This window comes from Canis lupus, chromosome 19, assembly GCF_048164855.1.
Source record: "Canis lupus baileyi chromosome 19, mCanLup2.hap1, whole genome shotgun sequence".
Taxonomy (NCBI): domain Eukaryota; kingdom Metazoa; phylum Chordata; class Mammalia; order Carnivora; family Canidae; genus Canis; species Canis lupus.
The window spans coordinates 36,175,277-36,188,921 of NC_132856.1; the positions used below are offsets into that span (position 1 = coordinate 36,175,277).

At 40.9% G+C, this 13,645-nt stretch overlaps 1 protein-coding gene across 23 annotated transcripts in view; it reads left to right on the top strand.

The window, feature by feature from the left end:
• Positions 1-13,645, top strand: part of ERC2 (ELKS/RAB6-interacting/CAST family member 2) — a 906,960-nt gene that overhangs the window by 739,848 nt on the left and 153,467 nt on the right. For 2 of the 23 annotated variants that reach the window (XR_012011918.1, XM_072785831.1), the window contains exon 22: positions 3,706-3,771. The exons of the other annotated variants lie outside the window; for them this stretch is intronic. Coding sequence is in view for 1 of the 2 variants with exons in the window: in XM_072785831.1 (XP_072641932.1) it covers positions 3,706-3,732 (27 nt within the window). In the remaining variant the exon portion in view is untranslated. The remainder of the gene's footprint in view (positions 1-3,705; positions 3,772-13,645) is intronic. 23 annotated transcript variants of the gene reach the window in all.

Below are 13,645 nucleotides of genomic sequence, written 5' to 3' on the forward strand. Positions count from 1 at the left end.
TGAACTTCCTGGCAGAGACAGCTAGCTGAATTCTCACAGAGGCAAGTGGGCTGATTTGAAGGTGACGCTTCCATGATTTCACTCTCATTTTCGGCTAGGACAGGTGTGATGGTACAATCCCCATTAGGAACCTAGTCCTCCAATTTCAAGAAAAAAGCTGGCTGTTAACTCAAAGAGAATTGTAGGTGTTTTTGAAAAAAAGAAAATCCAGTGATGAGCTGGGGCTTACTGGCTGGCTATAGATAATACTTAAAAATAGAGACCAATTAGAAGTTTACACTGGGCCATTTACCATGCGATATTGTACAGTTCCTTCCCAGAGCTTCTTTGCTGGGGCTAACAAATGCCCCCCACAACAGGAAGTCACCTGTCTTGTCAGTGATGCCTCATCCCTCTGCCCTTAGATCTTGTCATCAACATAGCCCTGTGAGTGGCCTATCCCCCTGAGGAATTTTATCTTAGTATTTAGAATCCCATTAGGGCCCAGCATCTGAGACTGCAGGATTTCCATCAGGGCCTCATATAATCTCTGGAGCTATGGATTCATCCTGAGGTTATTTGATAGCTAAGCCTCCCCACTATTCAAAATTTGCTGTTTTGTGGTCACTGTGCTTTGGGCTTCAGCCCACCTTGGATGTTCCCATCCCCAGATGCTGTGGAAAAAAGCACATGGATGACTGATGGGAATAGAGGCTTTCTTCCCATCCAGATATTTTGGCAACTCCTGGCATAGCAATCACTCAAGAAGGATACACAAGGGAGGTAACACCAGGCAACATCCAGAAAAGCCACTGCAAAGTAGATTTGGAAACAGAAAAACAAGGAAACTGTCTCTCCCAGACCTGATAGATGCATTTTGAAAGTCCCAAGAATTTCTAGATAGGTTGGCATGAGGTTAGGGATCAAGCAACATTTATCTGTTTCTTATTTTTTGTCTCCCAAATTTACATTTCTGTTCAGTAAGATTGCTGAACAAATTAATATTTGCATACAAGGAGTAAGCAGTGCAGGAGTCAGACAGCTGTGAATGTTTGGAAATACTGGGAGCTCCCCCTCTGATTAGCTCCTGCATTTTTTGTTTTTTATTCCCTAAGCAGACTCACTCTGACCCAGATCACTTGGTGATTAGGGTCAATTCATGTTTAAGCTTTGAAGATTAGAGAGACCAGAAATGGCCACCACCACCCTTTCTATTTTCTGTTAGAAACTTTCAACTTTAGAAACAAAAAACCTGAAAAAAATGCATAATATTCCGAGTTCACTAAAGGAATTTATCCACATTTCTGCCATGTTAAATGTTAGCAAAGTTTATATTGGACTGTCATATTTCTTTACTTTATTCACCAGCATACAAGACGTCGATCTCAACATCTGGTTTTTAATAACCCTGGACATCTGGGAGCTCCTTTTTATTCCTATGGTGGACGAGGCACAGTAGTGATATTGGCAGTGTATATTTTCAACCTACAACTCCTGTCTGTTTCAATCATAATTAATTACCACTTTTTAATATATTTAATTTGCTAAAAGTCATTTGCATTAGACCACATTTCACTGTTAAGAAAATAGTGGTAGATTTTGGTGCCAGTGGCTTTCTTTTTTTTCTTTCTTCTTCAAAATTTAAAACACCCTATGAATGGATTTGAAACAAACTAATGTATACATCTTGTTGAGTTTTAAATGCAAAATGAAATAAACTGCTCTGCAAGGAAAGTGGTTTTACAGCCATTTAGAAGCGGTCAGTAGGAGCTGTGGGCTGCATTTTAGGGAAAGCCTCCTATTTTGTTTTGTAACTTTGGCAAGTCATAGCGTCACTATGCGCCTGGAGTTTTCCTATGGCAGTGACTTTGGGGGTCAAAAACCTTATAATGAAAACAAGGGCTACATCCAGAGAAGTATACTTACACACATCCCTACAACATTCTTCTTTGAAGTTCAAGGGGTGGCTAGAACCCTAGAAACCCATTTGTGGGTGCCTGAGGGTCCCATGCTGTAGACTTTCCTTCTTCATTAGCATAAAAAGGAACATTAACTTTGCTTTTCTCCAGTAACTGAAAGGAAGTTTAATGAATGTAAAAATACATATTTCTCAAGTTACGTAGGGAAAAGATAAGTTTATTGCCAGAAGCAATTGCTAGATTGTGTAGTGGCTAAAAAACAAAGATAAATTATACATGGGAAGACCCAGCTAAAGCGATCAATTATACCTTTTTTTTTTTTTTGCTAGAATATTCCTATCTAAACTGTCAGTGCAAGTTCACACTAAGTTGTCCAATTTGTACTCTGTGCAAATCACTTGGTGGACTCAAATCAGTTGGGGATTGTTAACCCTTTGTGGGCAATAGATGCCCTTGGCAGTCTGGTAAACTCTGGCCCTCTTCTCAGAATATTTTTAAGGCACAAAATAAAATACACAGAAATAAAAGGAAATAAATTATATGAAAACTCACTTCAAGGACCACAGATCTGATGCTTGAATAGATGAAAATTACCCTAGCCTATTGGCAAGATTAGATTGAACTCTATTAAATTGCTGTTTTTCTAGATCAAAAATGGTGAAATATTGGCATTTTTATATGATTCAAACAAATATCACAACTTATGCAATAAGAATCCAAATGGTGAGAAAATGATCCAAATTATTTTGTTTCCTATTCCTGGTTTTCAAAACAAAGAAGCAAATCATGGCAAAACGTGGTTTCATTGGGGATTTATTAAAAAACACAGCTCCCAAATTATGCGTGAGATCAGGATATGACATTCAGTCTTCTACATTTTGTTTCAATCTTTGCAGTAAAAAGTGAGAATTTGTGTTCAGAACAGGACCTTGGGATGGTAGATTTACTTCTGTCTTCAAAGACTGAATTTCTCTGCCTGTTGGCCACTTCACTAAGTGAGGAAAGTGGCCAGAGCCATTCTGGAAAGATTATCAACAATGAGAATTCAGACCAAATAAGTTTCAGTTTATCCATAGTTGAGCACAATTCTAAGTCAAACAAAACTCTCTTTCTACGAGCATTCTACTGAATTGAAAGTTTTCTCTCTTTGAAACTTATTTGATTGCAAATGTATAATCATTCCATTCAAATGTATAATCATTCCGTGGTGTGCACATCCTCTTTTATGCTGAGAGCAAAATAGAACCTGACAAATAGAGAAGATCACAGCATGTTTGAGCCTTTGTGAAATAACCGATGTGAATTATCGCATGCTACAAAAGTTTGTTCCACCCAAGTAGATGGAGTTGGTTTTTTTTTTAATTCTTCTTCAGCCTTTATTGATACTCTAAGCTTAAGAGAAATTAAGGGTATTTGATTACTATAATTACTTCTCTGCTTACTTAAAAGGTTTAATCTACTCCTTAGGCATATGCAATTCAAATTGCATGCTTTCCAAAAATATAATCATCTGCTAATGTAGACTAATTTTAATCTTCTAATCCAATCTTGACACAGAGTCAGAGCTGGGTGGGTGGAATGTTTTTGTGTGTGGGTTGCCATAGATACAAAACTCAGTTATGTATTTGACAAGTCAGTGATGTGGAACTTAAGTTACTATAGATTTTTTTTCCTCACTCTTTAAGGTTAAAAAACAAAGTGAAGATCAGTGTGCCTTTCCAGTGCATCACGGTGTAACTAACCTTCTCTTCTTTCATTCCGGTGCTCCCCTCCTCTCCGTGCACCTCCCCACCCGGGCCGGCCACAGGATGACGAGGAGGGCATATGGGCATAGCCGGGCCTGTAAACCAAAGTTCCAGTTTTGTTTTGAGGGGTGAGAAACCATCTTTTATATCATTTTTCTTTTAAAAATTGCATTCTGGTGTTGTATTGTATGTGTGCTCAATTGTGTTCGCTGATGTTTGTGACTGTGCCCTGTGTCTGCTTCTGTGTTCTGTGACCATCCCCCAAGAGCCCCCTCCTTCCTACCACCCCTCCCTGCAACCACATTATTGCTCTGCCGTGTTGGGGCTGGGTTGAGCACGATTCAAATGTTTCTGTGTTATTTAAGATGTAAACTGTGCCCTTGCTAGGATTTATACACACTTTTTAAGGCATGATTGTGGACTCAGAAATTGTCACAATTCTCCGGTAGCGGTTTTTCAGCCAACTGCTTGCTTTTACCAGATATGCCAGTGTGAGGTGACTCTCATGTCCTTCTGGTTGTGTCAAATGTTTGGCAAGGAATAAGGAAAATAAAACTGTATCTTCATGGATCTGAGACTATCATCTCTAAGAAGCCCATTTAATGGATTGTACTATCTCTTCTATGGCAATTTTGAAGAAAACACAAGGATCAAGGCATAGTAATGGTGAATGGGTAACAGTATCTCTTTAAATGAATTAGGATAGAAATATCAGTATTGGCAGGTTAGTGGCCTTATCTCTCTCTCTCTTTTTTTTTTTTATTTTTTTTTTACAATTGTGCTTCTACAGAGCTTTGCATTATAAATTTCGTACATTGCATTTTTTCCAGAGGATTTTGCTCTTTTAAAGGTTGATTTTTAGCCATTAAGAACCCACCCTTTATTTCTGTGTTATCTGTTTTGTAACTGAATAGTGGCACATGTAATTACCACAAGGTTATAAATGGAACATGGAACTCTAGAGACTTGCTGCTGTGAATCACACCTCTCCAGGACACTGCAAGTTGTTTAACAAGTCATAAACTCCCCAGAGTTGAATATACCAATGGTTACATAAAACATGCTGTTGAACTGATGACACTGTATATGCCATTTTGTTCAGAACAAGGAATGTGGTGAATTGTGTGCCATGGTGATTTTTTATGGTCAAAAAGTATTCAATGTGCAGTTCTTTTTCTGGGACAAATATGAAATTCATAAGTCTGTGATTAGAAAGGAATTTGGGGGGAATAACTTAGCAGGTGTGCCCTTCCTCAAATCTTGCCTTTATATTGCATGATAGTGGTGCTTCAGGCAAATTTTAAAACAATAACTGGTGTGTTTTGCCCGCAAGTGACAGTTTCATTGGTGCATTTCACTGCTTAGTTTAACCTGTTGCAGGTCCCACCAATGACTCAGATGGCTTTCTCCAGTCCTGTTGAGGATACACAGGGGTTGATTTTCAGATACAACATCTTTCTGCAGGGTAAAGATGTAATACCTCCTGGATCCATTTACTGGGAGTAGAACCTGTTGCCCAGTCATATCAGTCTATCTATCTCTCTTCTCTCTTTTCTGGGTAAAGGGGAAAACAACACTGGAACCAACTCTTCCAAGAGCAGAGTAGTTCCAGAGGGAAGCTTGTCGGTGTGCAGAGGTGGAGAAACCAGAAAAATTCCTAAGGTCCAATCTGAGAGATTCTCTCCCTATCAAGAAAAAGCTCTAAGGGAAACATCACATTTACTTATGCAGAAAAGCTAATGCACATGTCAATTGACCTACAACAACATTAAATAAGAAATGAAGGTTTTATAATGTTAAAAAGTAAGTATGTGAAGCGTGCCCACAGCATGCAGAGACAGGTAGGCAAAGGAAGGCTCTAAGAGTCTGGGGGTTGCCTTGAGAAGAGTAGGTCCAACTTGGGGCTCTTCCATGAAGCTCTTTCTTTTGCCATTGTGTTAGGATGCTGAGCTGTATTGGTGTCTCCTCCTGAATAATAAATACTTGTATTCCTCTTTCACAAGATTCATGATATCCACCTGGTCATCCCCTAAGATAGGACCTGTGTTGTCATCCTCAGGGTAGAATTGGTGCCGAGGTTCCCAGAGAAACTTGCTTTGCTCAAGGCAAATAGAGACAATGGTGTTAAGCCCCTGCCCCCTTTATTCTTTCATGAATTTCCCCAAATACCCTATACCCCAGAAAACAAACATTCAGAGCCCTTACTGAATGTCTTCTGAAAATTAGTCAATATATAATCCTACTTTAATATTATAATAAATTTTATAGACTTCTGAGGAAAACTACCTCTCTTCCTTTATGACTCCTTTAAACAAGTTTGCTTAGATATCCTCAGGCTTTTAAAACCATATCTTATGGATTTAAATAATGAGATACGGGGGACCTTCCACTTTTGAACAGCCATTGCATGTTTTGAGTCATATTACAATCTGTTGGGCCTAACGAGACATTAAATTTATAACTAAAGATGGATAATAGTGGCACATTAAAAATTAACTGTTTTGAACATTTTGATTTATGGCCCTTATAAAAGAAACATCACAAGAAGTTATTTTACTAGCCATCAGTAATATGCTCATAATAGCATCAGAAGTCTTTGACTTGAATCTGGTGTTTTGGTGCTGAAATGAATCACAGTTTAGGAAAAGTCGCTCCAAAAATTACAACAAATTGGAATTAACATAACAGCCTTGACAGCTCCTCCTTCTTTTGCCACTTCCAGACACTAGCCCAGGCATGATTTATTTGTCTCACTGTGATCATTCAAGAGTGGTGTTTTCTGAGACAAAGTGAACTGGGGAAATTTTCTTTTCTAAAGAGTTTCGACAGCGCTTAGAACTAGGCTTTCTCCCTATAAACCTCACACCCCAGTGTTTGACCCATATAGTCCAAGAACCCCAACCTTAGAAGAGCTCTTGGTCTAATGCTCTGCTGTCACTGTCTTCAAGTTCCTAATAATTTTTGAACATGGAGCCCCACAATTTTATTTTGTACTGGGTCACACAAATTACGTGGTTGGTGCTGCTTGAATTCGACATATATTCCTATATTTTGTTTCCAACTTCTCTCTACTCTCCATCCCTAATGGCTTATCCCCACTCGTACTTTCCTATGCCTAGAATTTACCTTTGGCTTGCTTCCTTTTTCTGGTTTTCTTGCAGAGACCCTGTAAAGTCACATTTCCCAGCAAGTTGTTGCCCTCAGGGGTATCCCTGTAACGTGTGTTCAATCATTGTCCTCTCGACACCTCCAACTTTTGATTGTGAAAATGAGCTCTCAGAGCCCTTACTGCATTTTCTATCTTGCTTTGCAAAAAGGAAAAGATGGCAGCTTAATTCTTCATTACTTTTCTTCAGGAAAATCCACTTGATGTGGCAATCATTTATGTCAGGAAATAATTCTTCATTTCCATTGAATGGACCCCCAAGAAGTATCTTGTTTAGTGAACATTCAGTGAGGTAGAGCAATGAGGGACCAAATCTAGGCACCTTGTGAGTTCCAGTGCCACACCTGCCATGACATTTAAACATTTGAGCTTTTATTGTGAACTCTCATAATTGGGCAGACATCGAACAAAAGATCATGTTTATTTCTTAAACCACTAGAAAGGAAGAAGTCTTTTTAAATTGAAAACATATGCAAATTTTTAGGACCTGATTCATAAAAATACAGATGTGAACATTAACAAGTTTGGCAAAGGGCCATGATGCTGGTAGATGCGTTTTATTCAAAATGAAGAATTGTAGTTCTGTGCCACCAGCACATGGACACTGTTACAGGAGCGTAAGTATGAATCACAGAACACTTAAACATGAGGAAGGGGGTTTTTTACACATAGAAGCAGTGCTCAGAGGCCACTGGAACTCCCTATCATGCTTCCTGTCAGGAAGAATGAGGAAGGAGATATTTTATCGTAGCTGGAAAGTTTGTATCTTCCTTGCTTTCTCTTAGTAGAAATGATCTAAACACTAGGCTTTGTGCTTGAACTAGGGCAAGAGAAATCCAATGGATGGGACAGAAGTCATGGAAAGAGACTTTCAGTCTCTTTAACTGAAGTCCCATTTTCTCTGCATAGTGGTTTCCTTATACCTCCTATACTGGGATACCACCCTCTGTCTCCTATGGCTGAGGATCAAGTGCATCTCCTCTCATACCATTTTCTTTGATTCATTTATTTGTTCATTTATTTTCCACTTCTTCATCCATTTTTTCATCAAATTCTTGGTTATATGCTAAAAAAAAAAATGAGTAAGATAGATGTGATTGCTACTCTGTGGATCTTTCAATGTAGTTGAGGGAAACAGACCATAAAGAATTACCTGTGAGTGGAAACTTTATGCATTTTGATTATTGCTTTGATGGAAACCAAGAGGATATCAAGATTAACAAGAGGAACCTATTGCTTAATCTACCTCAGATATCAGCAAGCATCTCTCCAAGGAAGTGAGTTTTATGCAAAGCATTGAAAGAATCAGAGTCAGCAGGCATCCATGCCAGGATGTGTGTTTAGGAGGTGGTCCCAGGCAGGCATGCAAATGGCAGAGGGTGGGAAAGGGCTTTATGGGCTGATAGACCACAAAGACCATACCCTAGAGTAGAAAATTCAGACAATGAGAAGAAGACGAAGTGGAAAGGGGCCAGATCATGGAAAGTGTTTTTAGCCAATGTAGAGTTTGAGTTTTATCCGAGGAAAAATAAAACCATAAAAAGAAAATTAGAGGATCTTAAGCAGGAACATGGCATGATTCAATTTATGTTGTAGAACAAGCTTGACTGTGGTATGGAGGATGAACTGTCATGGAAGGAAGAGCAGAAGGAAGGGTCGTTGCATCATTTGTGAGATAACTGATGGTGCTGACCCAGGGGAGCAGTGGGAGAGATGATACCCTGTGGGGGATAAGTGGATAAGTTGGAGATGAGACTAGGAAGTAAAGTCAGCAGGACTCTGGTAGACGGATAAGAAAAAGGCCTAAATGAAAATGCCTCCAAATTTCTACCTGGGTTGCCAAAGCCAGGATAGGCCATTGTTGGAGGTTGAGGGCTGATCAGGAGTCCTATTCTCTTCTGCTTTCCCCAGGTGTCAGGTCAGACTGACCAAAAGAAAAGCAGACTTTGACCTCCCTCTTTTTTATTTCTCTACATATCAGCATGGGAATCTTTGACCTCTCATTGCAGTGACATGCAGACCGCCAAGTTTAAAGCATAGCTGAAGCCCAACTTCAAGAGTGACTCTCAAAAAAAGGAGAGAGCTTGAATATCAAAGATTGCAAAGAAAAATCAGCAGTCATATAATAGGGAGACAGGTGAAGCATAGTGATCTCCAGAAAAACCAAGCTCCTAAAGTTGTAGAAGGATGAGGAGGACCCACAGATAGGAGGAAGATGCCATTGGCTCTCCCCCCTGAGATCCTCAGGCATCAAGAATTCTATCACCCAAGGCACATTTTGTGAAATTTTGCCTGCTCACAAGGATTGGCTTCCCATCTTAAAATTCCAAGTGTATTATTTCCGGCAGAAGAAACTTTCAATAACCTGTTTTCAGGAGTTCAGATGGGAAGTGACCAGAAGTAGTTATGAGGTGTTTCAGAACCACTATGACAAAGGCTCTGCGTATTCCCAATGCAGAATTCATTCCTGGGCAAAGTGAGATGCTTTTGTTTTATCTGTTCCCACACTTACTTTTTCTTCTTTCCTTCTTCTCCTTCCCCCCCTCCTCCTTCCCTTCCCCCTCTTTCTCTTCTTCCTCTTCCTCTGCTACTCTGGAAGATATATTGAAAGCTGTTGTTCAGAGTTACAGCTTAAATGTCTTTCCCAAAGTCCTTGTGGTCAATAATTCATTCAAAAAAATATTTCTTCATCTCAGTACTTGTGTCGAGGCAGTGAACAAAGTACAGTTCCTACTTGGGGAAATTTAAAGTAGTATATGGATTCTTAAGCAGATGTCCACGAACCCCCAAGGGGCTGCAATCCTTTGACATGGCTAACAGACTTGGTTTTGGGTATGTGCACATCTTCCAAGGAGAGCATTTGTGATCCTCCATGGATGCTCATGGGCCAGGAACTCAGGAAAGGAGAACCACTCATCTGTGAGATATTGCGTGACAGTGTGATAGGGTAGTTCATAATGTGGTCACTGCATTTAGATGGTCCTGAATTTGGATGCTGAATCAGCACTGCTTGGCTGGGTGGTCTTGGACAAGTATCCTTTCTTCTCTGTCCTTCCATTTCCTCATTTGAAGAAGATAATGCACACTTCACAGGGCTGTGGTTAAGATTAAATGACATGAGGTGAGTAACACACATAGCCATGTCTGGTGCATGGCAAGAGCCCAGTCCTCATCAGAATATCACTGTTATTGTTACTAGTATGCTTGGAAGAGCAGACTCTATAAGTCAACTGTGAGGTGGGTGGATTTGAGGGATAAGAAAAAACACAGAAGAAACGAAAACCAAAAGGGGAAATCTATTCCTGTGATCATAGCTATTCAAGCCAGATACACATTTTCTAGGTCTTAAAGCATGTTTACCCTAAAAAAAAAAAAATCCTCTTAAATTATCTTTGATTGTAATGACACTTTGGTATAGCAAAGGAAATTTTGATTGCTGGACACTATGGATTAGCCCATGTTTCTAGAGGAAGGTTTCTTTTAACTCAAAGAAAAATTGAGTGTATAACATGAAAAGTTAACAAATATTTGACAAACAACTATGAGCTGAGGAAGAGAAAGAAGGGTAATAATATCTCAGTCCACCTCTTTCTATTCTCAAGTATGACGGACTTGGGGGAGCTGGAGTAGAAGCTTTTAAGCAGAATCGAGTGCAGTAAATAAGTTTTTGTGGGTTTTTCTGGAACTTGTGAGGGTTACCTGGCAAAGCAGTGCATGTTGGCTTGGATATGACCATACTCTAAGGACTTGAAATCTGGCTGAGAAATCATAAACAAACAGTGGTGATAAATGACCATGAACCAGAGGCAGGAGGTGTCTAGTGGAGTGTTGTTGCATTACATTACATCCTTCCTGTGCCAGGGCTGGCGCTCAGGGAGCACTCTGGCCTCTCCCACCCCTTTGTCATTTGCTCTAGAGTGCGGTACTGGTCTGGTCTTGTTTAACCTCTTTATTAATGATCTATAAAGGAGAGAGAAGAACATGTGAAGGAAAGTTGCAGATGACACTAATTTGGGAGGTGTTGGAAATACTAGCAAGGTCAGAGAAATCACACAAATGGCCCAAAGAAGGTTAGGAACATGGAGGGAAAGTAACAAATCTTGGAAAGGTCTAGACACTCACATCTGGTGAAAATTAATCTGAAACACAGATATCAATGGGTGGGAGGACTATGGAAATCTGAAGACTAAAAGAAAAATAATAAGCTGAGTGGACATCGGGAAATCCAGCCATGGGTGAGAGCAGGGAGAGAGGTTCCAATGGCAGTTGGCACAATCCAATATTGGCAGGTGCCAGAGAGACATATATCACCACTTGTGACAATCCTGCCCATAAATTGTATCATATTTGGGACATGATACTGTTGTGCACACTCTTTTCCAGAGGATCACTTGTGTTACTGAAAAAATGGAAAGGGTTTTTAAGGAATGCAGCCACTAAATGAGGTTAAGGCACCATTTAATGTTGGGTGTGGATCCAGAACTCCCAACAAGAGTCAGCATTCAAACACATGGCCAGAATGGCATTTTCAGGGAAAGCACAAGGGATTTCTCTTGGAATAGTAAATGTAGACTTGATAAGACCACATAGGTCTCATTCCTAAACTTAGGGACCTAGAGTAGACGCTTCTCAGAGGGCTGTTTGGGGAGCCATCCAATTGGTAGACAAAAAAGCTGGACCAGAATTTTCTTGGTAGTTCAGGGAGAGAAACCCAAGCCCCATTTCTTTGCAGCCATTTCCACACCCCCAACAAAATGGAAAAATGAGATGATAACATCCAAAACAAAAGTGCCTATTTATGGCCGCCATTGGGTGTATTAACCAGAATGTCTATTTTCCTTTCTGCAACTGAGGCATCAATTTTCTGGAGCTCAGGGGAGGATGTGAGAGTAATGAACACTGCCCAGTGCATTTGTTCTTGGCAGCGTATGAGCCTTCATTGTTCTGCACTCAGGTGTCACCCCAAGAGCCCGGATGCCTGTGGCTGCCCTGAGTCAGCATGTGGCCAAATTAGCAGCCCTGCTGATCCCTCAGCATCCATTCTTCTTTCAACACACCTTGATCTCTGGTGTAACTGCATTATTTGAGAGGAGTTTCTGTACAAATCCCTCAAAAACAAAGAAAACCAAAACCCCTCCATGATGAAAGGGGGACTCTCCTCGTTGCCTCATGTCGCTGGATTTGACCAGGCTCTGCATGTTGGGCTTTTTGTGGCTGTTGTTGGTCATGCTATGGTTTTAGTAACTTTTTGGAATTGTATCTTCTGGTGCCAATGCACCGTGGGAGCATGATGAAGTCATGTTAGAGGAAATGCTTTGCACCTCTCATTGTCCAAAGGCAAAGACACACTGGGAAATGGAAGCAAGAGTGCTTTCTTCTGAGAGCGACACAGTATGCCAGGGGTAACCCCACCTCCACCAGCTGATCTGAAGAGCAATTCAGTCTCTACAATCGGCCACAGAAAAGAATTGTCCTTCCCTCTCATGGAATGTGGAAAGAAGAGAGGGAGAATGAGGAAGTGTTCCAGAGCCAAAGAGCAATCTTTGTCCCTCCTTATACAACAGGCTTGGGACTCCGTGAAATCCAATATGTCAGATAAGGCATTGACCATGTGTGGGTGTGCAAGGCTGAGAAGCAACAGGTGAATTTTCTTAAAAATTATGAATGCACTAACATGTTTGCAAAGGCCAGACTGTTTGGTAAGCCGTTTCTGTGCTTTGTGGGTGAGTGTGAACATCTGATCTGAGGCTTGGGACTCCTGCCCACAGAGGTTTTCTGGGAGCTTTGTGTAACTAGGAGGCTGTCACCATGGACAGGGGCCAGGGACAGGGAAAGATGGGCTCTCTCCATCTCCTCCCCACCCCGCCCCCAGGCTGGTCACTGATTTCCCAGTAATCACTGAGGGCAGGGGCAGCTGAGGGGAAGCCTTAGTTGCTGGTGCCTGGTCCGCTCATCTCTGGACATGTTTTCCAAGTGCTTCTCCCACCTCTCTCTCATTCACATAGCTCCTTTCCTAGTTTAAAGGAAATCCCCCACATCCATCCTTATTTTCATCTGATCCCTTATTAGCTCTATGAGGGTGGCAGGCAGGTAGCACTGTGCCTGTTTTACCAAGTAAGAAAGTTGGCTCTTGGTCACCTGTTTCGCCCCTGTAGTAGTAATTCCCTAAGGATTTTCCCTAGAATATTGATGGTATTGGATATTAAGAGACCCGATTCTTAAAAATTATAATAAAAGCATTTTATGTTCAAATAAGTTTGAACAAAACTGGACTAAACAGAACTAAATAGGTTTCTTCATTTCAGGCCTTCTCAGACCCTTTAAGATTTCCACTCCAGTTTTCAAGCTCCCCACCCAGCCCCTATCAAGGAACAGGGAATGTGGGCCTGCCTTTCTGAGGATCGTGATGTAGCCAGCAAGGGCTCTGACATTCCGCCCACACACATCTCAGGAGTTTCCTCCACTGACCACTTCTTCCCTTCCTTCTGCTCATACCTTCTATCACCTCATCTTCCTCCTCCTTTTCTTCCCCTTCTCATGAATTAAGTGTCCATCAGGCACATATAGGAGTTCATGGAACCAAGATGGAGCTGTAAGTCCCAGATCTGCCCCCTACACAGCCATGTGGCCTGGGGCACATTACTTAATCTCTCTGAGCCTCAGTGTTCTCATCTGGAAAATGGGGAAAATACAGTTTTAGTTTCCTCTCTTGTGGAGTTCTCATGAAGATCAAATGAGACAATGACATAAAACACTAACCCATTACTGATACGTAGTAAGCACTCAGTGAATACAAGCTCTTGTTGTTTTAATTTTTCCACACTATCCACACCTCT